At 47.8% G+C, this 18,341-nt stretch overlaps 1 protein-coding gene across 9 annotated transcripts in view; it reads right to left on the bottom strand.

The window, feature by feature from the left end:
* Nucleotides 1-18,341, bottom strand: part of Rgs12 (regulator of G-protein signaling 12) — a 90,714-nt gene that overhangs the window by 58,142 nt on the left and 14,231 nt on the right. For 7 of the 9 annotated variants that reach the window (XR_003955711.1, XM_006504120.3, XM_006504123.4 and 4 more), the window contains exons 2-3: nt 14,746-16,728; nt 6,168-6,284 (exon numbers count right to left, since the gene is read on the bottom strand). Coding sequence is in view for 7 of the 9 variants with exons in the window: in XM_006504120.3 (XP_006504183.1) it covers nt 6,168-6,284; nt 14,746-16,626 (1,998 nt within the window). In the remaining 2 variants the exon portion in view is untranslated. Of the gene's footprint in view, nt 1-6,167; nt 6,285-6,439; nt 6,536-7,411; nt 7,436-14,745; nt 16,729-18,341 lie in introns of those variants that run through there. The other 2 variants (XM_006504125.4, XM_030254812.1) reach the window with 2 other exon arrangements.

Here is an 18,341-nt window from a genome sequence, read left to right as displayed (position 1 = left end):
GGTGGAGGGTAGGATGGGGCTCCAGAGGCACCATCAATTCAGGGCAAAGCTGGAGCGTAGCTAAAGGACATAGCATTACACTTAGAAAAAGAGTTAAGAGGGGTGTGTGTGTGTGTGTGTGTGTGTGTGTGTGTGTATACCACAACACACACGTGGAGGTCAGAGGACAACTTGTAAGAACTGGGCCTCTTTCCACCATATGGGTTAGGGATCAAACTCAGGTTTCCCGGCTTGACAGCAAGCATCTTTAAGACCTTCTGAACTATCTCACTGATCCATTATCCAGGATGGTTTTTTAAATTAACAAGAAATTTAATGTTAAATGTTCTTACCATACACACACACAAAAAAATCACTATATTTGGTTACATGGAATATCAATTAATACCTCAAGACATGATATTGTACATGATAAAAATATATAACTGTATGTCAACTTAAACTTGCAAAAGAATGCATTGCATTGAATCCCCGATCCTTTCCTAGCTGTGTTCACAACTGACTTTTGTATCCATGTACCCAGCAGCCTTGCTAATCTCCTCACTACTCTGAGTAACTGGCCATCACTTGGAATTTTCTGTTAAAACTTTTTTATTTATTTTTTGCAAGCACTTCATATGTCTGTTGTTTTTAATCTCTGTGTGTCTCAACAATAATACCAGTAAAAACTTAAATGGAAAGTAGAAGCAGACACTGTCTTGGCTGGTCTTAGGATAGCTTAGTATATAATGTGTGCCATGCCACACCATGCCACACCATGACACAGGCCATTCGGAGAACTTGGTGGGACCTTGGATGCTCCTTTTCATTCTTACATTGTTAGCTTTTGTTCATCATATATGGACAATGAACTATACCAAATGCGTTTTCTGCCTGTTTAGCTAATATGTAACTATTTCCTACTTTACTCTGTTAATGTGGTAAGTCACACACTCTAGGGGGAGGGAGGATTAAAATTTTAAATATCAAATAATGTACCCCTAAAATAAAAACTGCTGCACTCTGATTGCTAATATCTTGCTTGGGATTCTCACAGGTAGTATTAGCCAATCTTCTAAACTTTCTCCTCAGAGCATTTGGTTCCAAGGTTATAGTGGCCTCCTATAAACCAGCTAAGAATAAAGTACCCCCTTTATCTACTGTTAGATAACTGCTGCTTTACTCTCGATTACTGCCCTGCTCCTGCTCCTATTCTTTGGCTCGTGTCCAACCTGAGATGACATTCCACTCTCCTTGTCGCACACTGTTGGGGCTGGGGAGACAGCCCAATCTATACAGGCCTGTCCACTAGAGTGAGGACCTGATTTCAGATTACCAGCCCCTACATAACGGCTGGGCACGGTGCTACACATCTTCAACCCCAGTGCTCGGAGGGCAGAGACAAGACTTCTGGAGCTCACTAGCCAGCTAGCCTAGCAGAATCAATGAGTTTCAGTGAGAAAACTAGCCTCAAATATAAAGTGAAGGCAGACCAAGAAGGACACCAGATGCCAACTTCTGACCTCCATATGCAAGCACATGTGCATACAACTCACATGAACATGTACATACACTCCCCCGCCACACACACATGCATGCACACACAAAAAAGAAAAACTATAAGAAAGTTAAATTAGTAATCCCTCACTGGTGTTTTGAGTCACGTGAGAACTACTCTGGGGAGGAGGATCACTTGGGGCAGTTCCAGAGGACTGCAGCCCATCACGGTGGGGACCAAGTGTTTGAGATTCACAGTGGCAGTAATGTGTGTCAGTGGCTGTTCACATGGTAGTAAGCCAAGAATGAGAGCACAAAGGTGGAACCAAGGCCAGGTGGAACCTTCAAAGAGCCGCAACTAGGCCCTAACTTCTGTGGATGGGGCCTCTAACAGCTTCCCAAAGTAGTTTTAGCAGCTAAGGACCAAGCATTCAAAACCTGAGCCTCTGCGGGGCATTCCAGGTTCAAACCTAACAGGTTTTAGCCACGCCCTGCATGTTTAGGCAGGTGGTTACTTCCAGTGCTGTTCCGTTCAAAGCACTTCCTAATATACATGGGGATGTCTTCTTTGAACCGGATGAGTTAGCAAGGAATGGCTCACTGAGCTGACAGATGCCGCTGTTTCTAGCCTGCCTGCAATGAGGCTGTGCACCCTTTGTCACTCACTCTGCTGAGACTTGCTTTACAGCATGAGCTCAGCTTTGCAACCGTCATGAGGGTATAATGAGAAAGCACTAGGCACCAAGTCACAGCAACGGGGGAAGAGACTAATGTGTCAAGAGTGACTGAGCACCGTGAAAGCAAATGGTGGGAGAGACAGAACTAAGTTCAGCACCATTCCATCCCTGCAGCCCGAGGGCTGGCAGGCAAAGGCCTCCAGAGACCCAGGTAAGAGACAGAACGATTGGCTCCAGTACACTTCCCTCATAGAGGGCAGAGCAAAGTGCCCCTAGGTGCCGGCTGGCTGGCAGCTACCAAGGCTATTGCTTAGTCAAGACAAAAGAAATCAAGGTAGATGATCAGGAGGCCAAGTAAAGACATTTTCAACTTGCGAACTTAAGCTGCTTCTCAAACTGGAAATCACTAATTATGGGAAAGATCAGGAGACAATCAAGAAGGTTCTATGACACCAAGGCAAGTGTCATCAATAGCAATGCCTCAGTTTCCCCTAGTGTTTAACTTGGCAGAATCTAGAATCTCCTGGGAGATGGGCTTCTGGACATGTCTGTGGAGGATTATCATAATTATGCTATTTGAAATTGACTGGAGAACCCCATCTTTTTGTTTTGTTGGTTGGTTGGTTTTGGTTTTTGTAGACAGGGTTTGTGTAGTTCTAGCTGTCTGCGTCTTGGAACTCACTCTGTAGACCAAGGTGATCTCAAAAGCAGAGATCTGTCTACCTCTGCCTCCTGAGTGTTGGGATCAAAGGCCTACGCCACCACTGCCCAGCTGGGAACCCCATCTTAATCACGGACGAGGCCATTCCCTGCAGAAGATCCAGGTGTATAAAATTGAGAAAGCCAGTTGAGAACTAGCATGACAAAGTCATCACTCCCTGCCATCAGCTCCTGCCACCATGACTCCTCTGCTCTGATGACCCATAACCTTGAGCTGTGAGCCAGAATAAATCCTTTCTCCCCTAAGTTGCTTCTGTCAGGGTACTGGGAGGCAGCATGCTGGGAACGTGTGCAGCTATTCTGGGCCAACAGCAATGCTCCCACCCTGTCACAGGACACTCAGAGAGAACCTGAGTCCCCAGATCACCACAACATTACAGGGCTCATGATACCTGGGAGGGCAGGAGACAGACCTGCACTCGGGGCTGCGCATTAGCAGAGTGGTGAGAAGTTGGATGTCTCTTCTCAAGAGACAAGTTGTTAGCACAGACCTCTCACCAGTCACAAAGAAACAGAGGTTTGAGCCAGGCGTGGTGGCACATGCCTTTAATCAAGTGAGTTCCAGGACAGCCAGGGCTATACAGAGAAACCCTGTCTCGAAAAAAAAAAAGAAAAAGAAAGAAAGAGAGAGAGAGAGAGAGAGAGAGAGAGAGAGAAAAGAAAGAAAGAAAGAAAGAAAGAAAGAAGGAAGGAAGGAAGGAAGGAAGGAAGGAAGGAAGGAAGGAAGGAAAGAAAGAAAGAAAGAAAGAAAGAAAGAAAGAAAGAAAGAAAGAAAGAAAGAAAGAAAGAAAGAAAGAAAGAAAGAAGGAGAGAGAAACGTCTGGAAGAAAAGAAAAGGTCTGGAGGCCTGACTAGACTCTTGATTGCTGCCTGCCTCTCCTTTGGGAACATGGCTCAGACCCTGCTGCCCACATTGTTCCCACTGCTGCTTCCTGCTGCTAAAAGCAGCTCTCAGTTATGCTGAGCCAGGTGGACACAAAGTTTCTACATGGGACAATGGTCAGCTTCCAGTATCAAACTGTCCATCGTGAGTGTGAGACTGGTCCTGTCCTAGGCTCAGCATTGCACCCTTCCATGCAAGGAGACAGCTCCTCCTTACCCAGGTCACTCACAGCCAGGGTCACACAGGGAAGTGCTTGCAACCAGTGACTGTGGAGGACAGTGGATGAGATGGTGAAGCAAATGGGTCAGGATGGAGTGCCCAGAAGATTAGAGTCTGACATGGTAGCCTGGACATATTTGTGTGTAAGAAGAATGGGCCCAGGTGAGACTGCAAAGGATTATGAACAGGACAGGTGATGAGGCTGGAGGACAGAAAGGGAAGGCCTCAAAAAGGCAGGAGTGACCAAGAGCATGAAGACCCGTCCCACATGGCTGTATTCACCACCGAGCACCCTAGACCCCTAGCCAAGACCTTCGAAGAACAAGGCCAGCCTCTAGGCTGAGAGGCAGCACCAACATCAGCTCATGGCAGCCTCAGTCCCAGCTGCCTCCTAACCACAGCAGCTGCTTGGCATGTGGTCCCCAGACAGTGAGCCGCTCACTCTCTAGCCATCAGGGTGATGTCGCAGTACTCTGCTGCACTCTACAGTAGCCCTGTAACCAGGGCCAGCTGCACCTAGGGGCCATGGAGGCCACAGACACAGAGGTCTGGAGGAAGCTTCTAGCACAGCTGCCCCAGCAGCCAAGGAAAGTATACATGGACAGGCGCCACAGCTCCCCAGTACACCAGGGTTATTTGTAGCTTATGCACTTTGAAATCTTCAGGGTAAATTCAGAAAGATTAAGCAAGAGGCTACCCACATGATAAAAAGCCACAGCTCCACTGCCCTGTGACCCAAGAAGTGTTTCATAGCCGGTCTGCAATTGGGCTTTCTATCTGTCAAGTGGCCATATCAGCAATACAAGCTGGCACGGGCTTGGCTCCTAGTCCTTGGGAGGCTGTGACAGAAGGACTGTGAGTTCCAGGCCAGTGGGCATGACACAACCTTCTTACTGGCTCCTCTGAGGACAGGATGGAGAGCAAATGGGTCAGGATGGAGTGCTGCCCTTATGACTCCAGCAAGACTCCAGTCGCTGGCCAGCAGGAAGACCCAGCACATTCATGGAGATGAAGGAAGCAAAACAGTAGCCTAAACCTCTACAGTGGCTTCTCGAATCACCACCAGGAATACATGCTCAGGGCTCAGATCCACAGAGGCCTCTTCTTGCACAAGCACAGACACAAGCACCCCTGGGAGAACACCCCACCTGTAGACAGGCTAACCATAATCCACCTTTTGCTGAGGCACAGCAATGCCATAAGGGTCCCAAGGCTGGACCTTGCCTCTCAGCCTCTGCCTAACAGCGTTTTCTCTTCTGCACCATGGAACAGCTCTGCATCTGGTCTTCACTGTCACCTTGCCAAATGTGGAAGCAGCCATTAGGGACATGGATGGACACCTGCCACTCAGTTCTTCCACTTACAACAACATTCTAGCACCAGCACACGTATGCATGAGATGTACATGAGGACATCCACACAGCTTCTTTAGAGCAGACATGTCACCGTCCTCAGCGTGTCCATCAAGACAGGGTTTATACCACTGTGCCACAGAAAATGACACCACACACCTGAGAGCCAGGGGGCTGCCTCTAGAGAGTGTAATAGGGCACGGGCTACAACTGTGCCTGTCAGGATTCAGAAATGAAGTCAGCAAAACCATCTCTGCATGCCAAGGCCTCAGGGAGGGGACAGGAAGAGCACAGAGGACCCTGGGTGCTGCCCAACTTCTGTATGTGTTCTGTAGGCTAGTATGCATGGCATAGCCCATGTGCCCATACATGCAGGACACCCTCCTGACATTGCTGCTGCACTGTCACTAGCAGCAATGCACCCACAATACCCACTGGCCATGACAGATACTCAACCTCACATGGTGACAACTGTGCACCATCATCAAGACTTTCTTTCTGCTCTAGTTTTCTATAAACCTCAAACTTCCCACAAATAAAATCTATTCTTAAAATGGCCTTTGATGTGGGATGATCAGGTCTTTAGGAAGGGTAGGGGTCAGTCCTACCTCAACTGTCCCAAAGGATTAAACATACTCCCTTCTGATCAGGGCTCCCCAGTGTGGGGGTCCAGACTCAGGCACTTTGAGATATAGGAAACCTCCAGCCATGTGCCCTGGAAGCTCCTGCTGAGAGGCAGAGTCCAACGGGATCCCAAGAGGGTGGGGACAAATCTTTGGAAGGGAAGAGAGGGGAAATAGTGGCAGTAGCACACATGGTCAGCAAGGCCATTGCACCTACCTCAAGATCATCAAGGGAGCGCGTGATGCTGAATCTCCTAGATCTTCCAAAGGACCTGCGAGCTGAGGTGCGCTGAGACGTCTGGGCCAGGGCAACTCCCCGCCCCAATTTTGAACTCTAAAAACAAAGAAAAAGATGTGTTAGGTTACCCTCCTGGGAAGACACTATCTGTTCTGTCCTTTGTGCTCCACTGAAGGAAGAGCCAAGCCCAGCAGCACTGTGGGAGGGTCACTTGAAGTCATTGTTCAGTATACTTTAATTAAAATATTTACCACAAAATATGCAAACAATTGCAAGAGTCCCCCCAGGATCTTTAGCTATCTGTTGTTAGCTACCAACTGTGTGCCCTAGATGATAAGGCCCACCCTGCTTTCCCACCGCATGCAGACAGCCTGTTCTAGGAACGGACTGATAGTGTGTGAAGAACCAGCCCATGAAGGCTGTCTTCACCTGCCCGTACTTTTGTGTCAGCTTAGCTCACTTTAAGAAGCCAAGGACGCCCTAGCCAGTGTCTGAGGATCATTTCAGCAAAAGGCCTGGGTTTCTTCCTCCAGGAAATGACAATGTCATGCTGCTATTTCCTCTCAATTCAAACACCTGCTCCTGAGAGGCTCAGAAGAGCCTCCTTAGGCTCTAACAAAATGAGTATGACTTGGGAAGCAAATAGAAGCAGGCCTATGGTCTGGAGAGATGGCCCAGCAGTTAGGAGCACTTCCTACTCTTCCAGAGGACCCGATTTTGAATCCTAGCATCCATGTCAAGTGGATCACAACCGTCTATGACTCTGGTTCCAGGGGCTACATACCCTTTTCTGGCCTCCTGTGGCACCCATAGACACACATGGCCTACACATACACATTTTAGAAAAGGGGTAAGCTGGCTTGGACAGCTTAGAAAGTTGAAAGGAATCACAAAGCCTCCCCAGTAAAAGCAGCGAGCTATTGTTAAGTGAGGAACTCCCAGGCTACAGCTTTCATGGGTCCCCATTCATCCTGGAAAGAGTTTCTCAGTGATGCAGGGGCCTAAAGGTGTCCACAGTCCTGTAGCAACCCCCCAGCAATACCCTGCAGTCCCCTCAATACACTCACTGGTTCCTGGAGCTGGCCCTTCACCACAGAGAGCACACTGGAGGCCAGTCCTCAGCTGTGACGTTCAGCAACACAAACTAAGCCACCATTCCTCAGCAGTGCTAAGAACACCAGTGCTGGCAGCCATCACCCCACCCACACCCAGCACTTACTCACCATCCCACGTGGACACTGTCCCCATGTCTGTATTCCTGCCTAATAATGACCACTCGGGGCCTCATAGAAGCAGAATCACTACATCCTCATCTCTTTGGCCATAATGCCCTCGAGGCTCATTCGTGTTTTAGCACATGTCAGGATGTCTTCCCTTTCCAGGGCTGAAGTCCACTGTATGAAGAAGCTACACTTCTTCTTCTATTCATCCATCCATGGACACTTAGGCTGCCTCCAAGTCTTAGCCGCTGGAATAATGTAACTATAAACTCCAGTGTGCAAATATCTGTTCCAGTCTCTGCTTTTTTTCTTTTTTTCCCTGCCCCGTATTTTGTTTGTTTGGTTTTGATTTTGGTTTTGGTTTTGGTTTCTTTGAAACAGGGTTTGTCTGTGTAGCGCTAGCTGTCCTATAACTTACTCTGTAGACCAGGCTGGCCTTTACCTCAGAAATCTGCCTGCCTGTGCTTCCCAAGTGCTAGGATTAAAGACCACCACCCAGCTAGTCTCTGCTTTCAATTCTAGCTATACCAGACGTGGAATTGCTCGATCATATGGTGATTCTACCCAAAAGAATTTTAAGGACGTGCCACACTGTTCCACAGTGGCTGTCCCAACGTGGATTCCCACTAACAGTGCACACAGCTCTGATTCACAAGTCCTAGGCAGGACCTGGGACTTTCCAGCTGTGACGGTGCTCATCCCAGTGGGCTGAGGTAGGCTGTGCTGTACCATTTCCCCATGTTGCTTATTTTCTTCAATAAGCACACATTTTGCATTTTGAGATAATATAATTTCTGTACACCCCCCCTTTTTTGCCTATGTTGTCAAAACTTAAAATTGTTATTCCAAAAGTCTCAACCCCAGACTACAGGCCCCAGTAGAGCAGGAAGTTAGTCTACCCTGGCAGCGCCTATTTCTGCCCTCCAGTGCCAAGGACAGATCTAGTGTTCCCTCAGTCTTACTGACCAGATGCTGAACAAGAGGTTGGGCATAAACAGAGACCAGATCATCTGAAGGTTCTTCGAGATGTGACACGGGATTTTGACAATATTTGGAACTGACAGGTTTGTGTCTCCTGACATATCAATCAGGGTCCCCATGAGGCATTTCAGTGGAGAGAATCCTGTGTGTCACGCATCTGACTTGGTACTAGAGGACAGGGCAGGTAAGGAGGTCCTAAGATGCCCTAGAGGACAAGGGGGGCACCTCACACTAGAAGCTCCTAGGAAGGACCACAGAGCTAGGACTTAGAATCTCTGAGGGGAAGAAGTGAGGCCAAGGAGCTGGGAGACCCTAAGCTGGACTCAGAATGGTGGAAAGAAAAGGTCCCTGAGGATAGAGTGCTACTATTATGACACCTGGTCCTGCAGGTCCACTCGGAGGCCCCTGGAGGCAAAGCCTGACAGCACATGACTGCAGAGTAGGAAGAAGGTGCAGAGCCCTCTTCAGGTCACAGGAGGTCTTAGGGCTGGGCCACAGCTAGAACTGGTGTACTGGATAATGTGTTACAACAAAGCTAAATGCAACGAATTCAAATCCCAAGATCAAACGGCCTTAGAACCAATCTCTGTGTCAAACACAAAACAAAACTGGACAAGTGTAGCTGTGCTATGGTCTGTGTCTATGTCCTGTGTTTATATGTATATATGCACATGTATGTGCATGCATGCAGAGGTCAGAGGGCAAATTCAGGTGTCACTTCTCAGATGTCCTCTACTTTTTGCTTGAGACAGTGTGCTGGTTAGTTTTATGTCAACTTGACCCAAGTTAGAGTCACTTTGGAAGAGGGAACCTCAATTGAGAAAATGCTCCCCCAGACTAGCCTGAGGGCTGGTCTGTGGTACATTTTCTGATTGATATTGACTGTGAGTGAACCCAGCTCACTGTAGGCAGTACTACCCCAGGACTGCTGGTCCTAGATGCTATAAGGAAGCAGGCTGAGCAAGCTTTAAAAGCACCCCACCATGGCCTCTCCTTCAGTTCATACCACCAGGTTTCTGCCTTGAATTCCTTTGACGATGGAGTGTAAGCTGTGTGTTGTTAGCTGGACAAGTTGCTTTTGATCACGGTATCTTATCACAGCAACAGAACCCTCATTGAGATAGCTAGGGTCTGTCTGTCACTGGCTCAGGCTGACTGGCCGACAAGCCCTGCAGGAAAGCACATTTAAGCATGGCGGCAAATATCTAAGGGCCGAATATCTGTCAGGCAAGGCCAAGAACCTTTAAAGGAGACAACAAAGTATAAACTGCCACACCAAAAAGAGAGAGAAAGGACTGAGGAAACAAACCACACAGCCTTAAAAACAAAACAAAAGGCAAAGAGCGAAAGGGAGGCCTGGTGCCTTCAGGAGCCCCAGATTCACCTCTCCTCCCACGCCATGGATGGACCCTATCTGTAGATTCCTTCTGATCACACAAGCTAACAGAAGGAGCCCAAATAGGACTGGGAACCAACTACCTGCCTCCATCACAGAAATGGAAACGTTGAAATAAGAGAGAGTGCTATCCTTGTTGGACAGCAGTGGGAGGAGAGGCCCTTGGGCCTGAGAGTGTTTGATGCCTCAGTGTAGGGGAATGCCAGGCCAGGAAGACGGGAGTGGGTAGGTTGGGGAGCACCCTCATAGAGGCGGGGGGGAGGGGGTGAGTTAGGGGATTTCCAAAGGGGAGACCTGGAAAGGAGAAAACATTTGAAAATAAATAAAGAAAATATCCAATTTTTTTTTAAAGTGCTGTCTTGGCCAAGGCTGGTGTCCCTGGTATAGCTTGATTGCTTTGCTGGTGTTGTTTAATAAAGGAACCCAGGACTGGGGATGTGCCTAAGCTGTGGAGCCCTTGACTAGCATGTGAAAAACCTGGGTTTAATTCCTAGATGGAAGTTAACACAGGAAAAGGGGGAGAAAAAGTCTGGTGTGGTGGCACTCACCTTTAATCCCAGGACTCAGAAGGAAGGCAGGCAGATCTCCATGTTCGAGGCCAGCCTTGTCTACAAAGTGAGTTCCAAGACAGTCAGGGCTATTACACAGAGAAACCCTGTCTCGAAAAACCAAAGGAAGGAAGGAAGGAAAAGGAAAATAGGGGGGAGAGAGAAAAAAAGAGAAGGAAGGAGAAGAACTCTGCTATTAATTTGATACAATATAATTAATTTTTAAGACAAAAAATTATTACTAAAACGAAAGACAATGAGAAAAGGGAAAAGTTACAGAAGAGTCTCATAAACACAGATTTAAAAATCTTACAAAAATACTAGCAAACCAAATCCACTAGCATATGAAAGCTTGCTCGCTCATTGTGCTGAGCTGGGTTATCTTGGGAATGCAGATGTGGTCTAACATTTGAAAATCTAATGAAGAGGAGGAAGCCCACACAATTCCCTGTATGCAGATCACTCAGAAAGAAAAGCTAAGCTAGAACACCCATTGGAGGAGCTGTATTAACAAAGGAAGGAGGAGAAGGAACTTTCCAAACTCAGACAGCTGTATTTAAAAAAAAAAAAAGCTATATAAGAAAAACAAAAATATAAAACAAAACCCCTCAACTTTCATGTATCATCAGAGGTGGCATTTATAATTATGATGGTATCATTAATAATAGCAACAAAATTACATAAAACAGCTAGGACTGACTCTAATGAAACAATAAGCCTATTAAAGACACGTAGGAAGGTAACTGTCAAAGTTGGAGAGGGAGGGAACGGGAGAGGGGGGAAAAACAAGACAAAACAGGTGGATGGATGGTTCAGTGAGTTGTCAGGCACCAAGCCTGAAACCAAGGAGGGTGGAGAGAACAAATTCCCTGCCAAACTGTCTTCTGACGTCCACAAGCATGCCGTGGTATGCAAGTGCACACACATACATACATACATACATACATACATACATACATACATACTGTCTTAAATTCTCACCCTTGTCAACCTGACATAGAAACACATTTCTTTATTCACAAAGTTATCTCTGTAGCTGGGGAGATGGTTTAGGAGGTAAAGCGCTTGCTGAGCAAGCATGAGGACCTGAGCTTGGATCTGACACTCACAACCAACCTTTTATAACTCCAGATCCAGGGATGCAAAGCCTCCGGCCTCTGCAAGCACCTGCATTTATGTGCACATACCCACACACAAATACATACACGTGATTTAACATAGTAAAATACATCTTTAAAAAAATAAGCTGGCCAAGCAATGGTAGTGCACACCTTTAATCCCGGCACTCAGGAGGCAGAGGCAGGCGAATCTCTATGAATTTGAGGCTATTCTGGTCTGAAAGCCTTCAGTTCAGTGAGAAACCCTGGCCTCAAAAACATATGGTAGAGAAGCTATTAACACAGCCCATACACACAGACAATACTACCCCCCCCCACATAAACATATACATACACATACCCTCCCACACACATGCACTTGCACGCATACATTAAAAAGTTAACTCTAAAAAGACTGGAAGAGAAGAAAATCTGATCTTACAGTAGGAGGATTTTACTACTTAAGACAAAGATTATACATATGGTTAAATGAAGGCTAGAAACTTCTAGGTATTCACTACCACATGAAGGATATAAAAGGCTGGGGGTGGGGGTGAGTGCATGTGTGGTCGTACCACCATCACAGGGCAAGCATCCAGCATCTATAGTCCTGCTGACCCAGAACAGACAACCTAGCAGAAGCACAGGCTGACGCACCAACAAGGAAACAACCTTTATAATCAAGGAAACACAAACATAAGCCACGGTGAGCCACCGCTACAAGTGCCAGAGAGCCATAGCAAGAACCCAAGCACACCTGGACATGGGCAAGAATGCCCATATGGCATTAATATTAATGAAACAGAGGGCGGAGAGGTGGTTCAGTAAGAGTGTATGCTGCTCTTCCAGATACCTCAAGTTCACTTTCCAGCACCCATGCCAGTCAGTTCTTGAGAGTCCAATGCTCTCTTATGCCCTCTGTGGGCACCAGGCACACTTGTGGTACAGACGGACACAAAAGCAAAACACTTTTTTTGTTTTGTTTTGTTTTTTTGGGTTTTTTTTTTTTTTTTTTGGTTTTTGTTTTTGTTTTTTTAGATAGGGTTTCTCTGTGTAGCTCTGGCTGTCCTGGAATTCATGTTGTAGACCAGGCTGGCCTCGAACTCAGAAATCTGCCTGCCTCTGCCTCCCAAGTGCTGAGATTAAAGGTGTGCACACCACTGCCTGGCCAGAAAAAACACTCTCTTGCACAAAAGATAATAAACCTAAGAAAAATAGAAGTGTAACAGCTGTGACACATTTACACAGTGGAATAGCACACAGTGGAAAGGCAATGGAGCAGCAGCTACACATAACATCACAGGGAAAGTTTGAAGCTGTACTGGGCTACTATAACCATGCAGTAGGTGCTTGTGAGGCATCTGCACACAGTGAAAGGGCAGAAATGCCCTTGTTTGGGAAGCCAATCGCTCAGCTGGGGCTGTTCCAGCAAGACTCTAAATAGTCTTCCTTCCTGAAAAGCAGACAAAGGACAGGGTTGCAGGCACACCCGTCTGTATTCCTCTACCTCCCAGGCTCTACTGCAACCCCACCCACACCCACCCACCTCCCAGCAGCACCATCCGTAGTTCAGTCGGACCGCCCTGGAGACTGGCACTGTAAGGACCTCTGATATGTTGATAGTGATGGGGGCACCCATCCCCAGGAGCCAGTGCTTCACATGGGAGTCCTGCCTGCCTAGTCCATCCAAGACTTGGGGTGGGTACTGGGGGCAAGAATGTCAGTTTATACAAGTGATGGTCACAGATACCCTGCTCAGGGAGGCAGTGACACTATGGGGCTTTTTTTTTAGGTGTGGTCTTTGTTGACAGTACCAGAAGAAAATATTTACATCTATTTTGAAACTTCCCCTCACACACACAAACCTGTTTGTTGAATGAATTGTTCTCTGGACTTGGGTCTCTGGTGAGCCTCTCCTTGCTGGGCCAAGTGAAGGAGGAATTACAGCTTGAACCTCTGTTGCCTCGTTACTTCATGACTCCTGCTCTTTTGGAGTCAAGGTTTTATGTAGCCCAGAGTAGCCTCAAACTCACTTTATGGCCCTGAACTCCTGATCCTCCTGCCTCCATATCCTGAGTGCTGTAACAAGGCCAGTTACAGGGGCTTTGTTCTTTTCAAAAGAATCTTTAGGAGACAGAAAGATGGCTCCCCATGGAAACCTCAGAGCTCAAACCCCAATCTTTGTTAGAAGGAGATAATCAACTCCAAAAGTTGTCAGTTGTCTTCTGACCTCCAAGTGAATGCCGTAGTGCATGTTTCTCCCCCTCCCTCTCTCTCTCTCTCTCCCTCTCCCTCTCTCTCATATACATACACATACATAGACACACAGTCATGATGATGATAGTAATCAATAAAATTTCTAAAAATCTAAAATAATTAAGGGAACTTTTTTAGTCACTAAGTTCATATTTCCATCATAAAAAATTGACACAAAATGAAAGTGTCATATGTCCTCCCTGGCCCCTAAGGTAACATTATCACCAGTCTCTGACTTGCTGTGTGTGCAGAATGCGGTAGAAATCAGATGCAAGGTCTTACACATCAGGCAGGCATCCCACCACTAGACTGCATCTCAGCCCTCCCTTTGCTTACTGATAGAGGCTCTCTACACTGCCTAGGCTGGCCTCGAACTCGAGCCTAAGCAGGACTTGAATCTGATCTCCTCCTGTCTCAGCTCAAGAGTAACTGGATTAAAGGCCTGCACTATGAAGACGGACCCCCTCTACAATGTCTCATCTGTCGCATTAAGTGTGTGCACACTTGTACTAGCCGGCTGGTTCAGGATAAAAGCACTGCACACACGCTTAAGAACCTGAGTTCAAGCCTGGAACCTGGAAGAGGAGAACCAGCTCTCAAAAGCTGCTTTCTGACTGCTACGCGTGTGCTATATATAGCATATGCATGTCCACCTGTGCACACACATACATGATCAGTTTAAAAGCTAAAAATAAACAAATAAAGCCCACTGGACTTCCCCAAGCCTCTTACTTCAGACACAGCGATGACAACTAAGGATCAGAAATAAAATGGGCTCCAAAAGAGCTGCAGGGAAGGAGCCCTCCAACCACCATCGGGGCCAGGGGCAGAGAGGGAGGCCGGCCCTACTGAAGCTGGTAAAATCACTTTCTTGTTGGACCAGCTGGAGAACAGCCTAAGGCCAGGGCTCAGACCAAGGCAGAGAGTGCAGAGCAAGGCAAAGGTCTCAGCGTAGCCCAGAACAGTTTTGCCACGACAGCCTACAGAGGCCACAAGGCCACTGGGAGTAAGCCACGATGTTATGGTGAAGCCATTCCTCCTGAACTCCCTCCAGCTTACCTTTTTGTCTTCTTTGGTCTTTCTAACATTTCGATGGGGTCCAAAAAGGTTCTGCATTCCGAAAGCCTTCCTAGACCAGTCCCTCTTCTGGGTACTCAGTGGGGCTTGAGCAAAGCTGCCCTCCACCCGGTATCGGTCTGCAGGGATCTTGCTCATGGGCGGGGGCAGTGTGCCACAGTTGACACTGGACCACCCGTCAGTAGAGTCTGTGTAAGACTCCTGGTCACTGGCATGTCCACACTGCCACTCTTGTAGCACATGGACCGGGAGCCACCTCTGGTTGAAACCACAGCTGGAACCTGCAGCACCCCTCTTAGAAGGGGGTATAGAACTCCTCAAGGTGGCTGGAGGGACCTCCATGTGAGAGACAGGCCCTGAGTGCTTTGTTAAGTCCCAGAACCTGTCAGTGTTGGGGCTGGTTTCCAATGGGGAGCCAGCCTCCGAGTCATGGCAGAAAGCTCCATTCCAGGGTGCACTCCAAGGCTGTGAGCCCCTTCCACCTCCACTTTCCCACCCTGGACTACTGCCCTGGCCATGCCTGCTTGAGCCCCCACCCAGGTCAACTACAAGCACCCTGTTGCTCTTCTCTTCCTGGTTGAAATTGCCGATGCCGCTGTCACTGTTGCTGCTAGTGCTATTATTCTGGTGGGCATCTGCATCCCCATCTAGAAAGGCACGGGCCCGCACACCCTCAATCAGTTCACCCATGTCTCGGTACAGAACAGAGATGAACTGAAGCACGGGGAGGGAAGATGCTGGGAATTCCAAACAGCCACTCGTGTCTGGGTCTGCAGTGCATGCAAACCCAAATCTCCGCGCAATGCCTTGGTGGATCTTGTGATGAAATAAGTCTGGGTCCACCATGAACACATGGCAGGACGTCCTTAGGGCACCTTCATCTTCCTGTGCCAGGCCCCCATCATCATTGGTCTGCATGGTCACTAGCCCGAAGAACCGCCTGTCGTCCGGGCACACTGCACTGAATGCCAGCTTCTCGGCAGGGTACTCTGCCACCACGCCAGCCCTGTCAGTGACCAGTTGCACACAGTCATGCATGACCTTCATGGTCACTAGGGAATGGATCTTCTGCTCAGCCCGTAGGCGGCGCATGCAGCCACGGATAGCCTGTAAACTGTCATGCTCCAGGTTGGAACTGGTGGAAGGGAGCTCAATGGAGCCCAAATAGCCCACAACCATGGCAACATTTAAAATACTCGCATCTAGTCCAAAGTCATCGTGACTGTCCAGACCCACAGTGAATACAGAATCATCATTGATAACTTTTGATATGTCTTCTTTGGAAAGCATGCTGGGATGTGGTGCACAGAGACCAGCCTGGCCAGCATCAAGCCGCAAAGCAGCCGACTCAGACAAGGACCTCTGCTTCAGCTTCAGTGGCTCAGGGCCACTGGCACAAAGACTTGAGCTTTCAAAAATCATGTTGAAAATCCCACCAGACTGGACCTCTTCCACAACCCTCTCTGCCCTGTTTATACCCAAAGCCTTAGAATCAAGTTTTGGCCGCAGCCAGCCTTTCCCCTCATACAGGCCACCTTCTTCATCGCTGGAACAGGACTCCACATGACTGGTGCCCTCAGCAATCACCATGTGCAGGACTCCAGAGCATTTCCCGATCAGTTTCACCACATCTTCATGGGAGGCTTTTTTCACGTTGATTTCGTTGATGGCAAGTATCTGGTCCCCAGCCCGGAGGCCCACGAAATCTGCAGGGCTGCCCCTCATGACGCAGCTGAGCACACAGGGCGCCTGTCCTGATAGGGTGAAGCCGTAGCCAGCTCTGCCCCGGGCCACTTCGACGCTCCGCACTCGAGGGGGTGCAGGGCCAGGCTGCCGTTTCCCTGGCTCCCCAGCCCTGTACATCCTGCTGTATTGTCAGGGCTGATCGCATGTCCCACTATTCCACGGATTCCATGTTTCAAGGAAGGCACGATGCTACTGGGGGTTTTGTCTTGAAATGTTACCCTAAGGAGGAAATGCAAATACCTGGTTATTAAACAGCCTGCATCTCAAACCCTGACGGGCATTACCTGACTCCACAAGGTAAGTGATAATAAAAAAACCACAAGAGCCTCTACAAGTCACCACACAAATGTCAAGGTGAAAGGAATCTAAACTTGGTGGCTCTCACTCTGGGCTAAGAACCCTGATGTTAAAGCAGAAAGCTTCAGTCTCCTTCAGGGTTTCTGAAGAGGATGTACTTAGAATAGCCTGGTGGCCTCTGCATTCACCCTGAATGGAAAGAGGCTAAGGTGCAGGCCCAGGTTTCCCTGAAGGCTCCAAGGAGCCCCTTGTAAGTCCAGTGTGAAGAACAGGGCCTGCCGCTGTCCTGCAGTCAAAGGCTTCGAAGGTCACTACCCAACTCTTTTATCTGATCCCAAACCCCCTCTACAAAACCTTCTCCCATATCCCATGACTCTCCCACAATTAATTTATTTTGAACGAAGTGCTATGCTAGGAAAGCACGTAAGTATGAAACAACCTCAATCAATAAAACTGTGGAGGTCATCCAAGAGAAGAGATAAAAACAGCAATCGACGGAGCAGAGCAATGCTGTCCTGACTTACTCCAGAGGGCCTGACTCCATAAAGTACTGGTTGTCATTTAAATCCAGGCCTAAGACTCTAGCATAGTTTTGTCTTTTTGGCTGTGAGCCTTAGCCTTTCATGGCTGGGCCATCTCTCCAGGCCCTTTAGGGTACATTTTAGTCAGCCTTAAGGAAGTATAAGTGAATCTTAAGGAATCTAAAGAATATGGAGTCACTACAAGAAAAGTCTGTGATTACCAGCTGCCAGTAAATGAACTATAAACCTGAACAAAGGTTTAAAAAAAAAAAGACCTGTGTCAGGATCCCCAATGCCACCCCAGGCAGAGATCCACAGGACTCTGAGGACTCAACCCAGGGGCACACCCAGATTAAGATTCATTACAGTGGGGGCTGGAGAGATGGCTCAGTGGTTAAGAGCACCGACTGCTCTTCCAAAGGTCCTGAGTTCAAATCCCAGCAACCACATGGTGGCTCGCAACCATCCGTAACAAAAAAATCTGATGCCCTCTTCTGGAGTGTCTGAAAACAGCTACAGTGTGCTTACATATAATAAATTTAAAAAATTTTTTTAAAAAAAGATTCATTACAATGAAGGGACTTAAGATAAAATCAGCAGAGGGAAAGATATACAGTGATGCAAAACAAAACAAAACAAACAAACATACAAAAATCAGGCATGAGCTTCTAGAACCTTCTCCCAGGGAATCACACAGGACACACTTAAGTCCCTCCAGCAAGGAGCTGTGACATCATGTCCATGTGAAATTTCTAAGCAGGGTCCAGCAGAGACTCAGAGTTCAGAGTTGTCACTGGGGGCCAATCACACTGCGGTCCTCTGTACAGTACCATATGAGAATGCCAGAGTCCCAAAAGAAAAGCAAGTGTGGACATAAAGCACACTGTCTACACAGCCAGCAGAAGCACAGGAACATTTGCCACCAGTGGAGGCTGGCGCCGCTATCCCTGAACGCAGGCATCTGTTGGACAGGTGTCTAACGCTCTGAGAACCCTACTGCTTAGGACTCCTTCA

Source organism: Mus musculus, chromosome 5, assembly GCF_000001635.26.
Source record: "Mus musculus strain C57BL/6J chromosome 5, GRCm38.p6 C57BL/6J".
Classification (NCBI taxonomy): Eukaryota; Metazoa; Chordata; class Mammalia; order Rodentia; family Muridae; genus Mus; species Mus musculus.
This window is presented reverse-complemented; position numbering and strand designations above follow the sequence as displayed.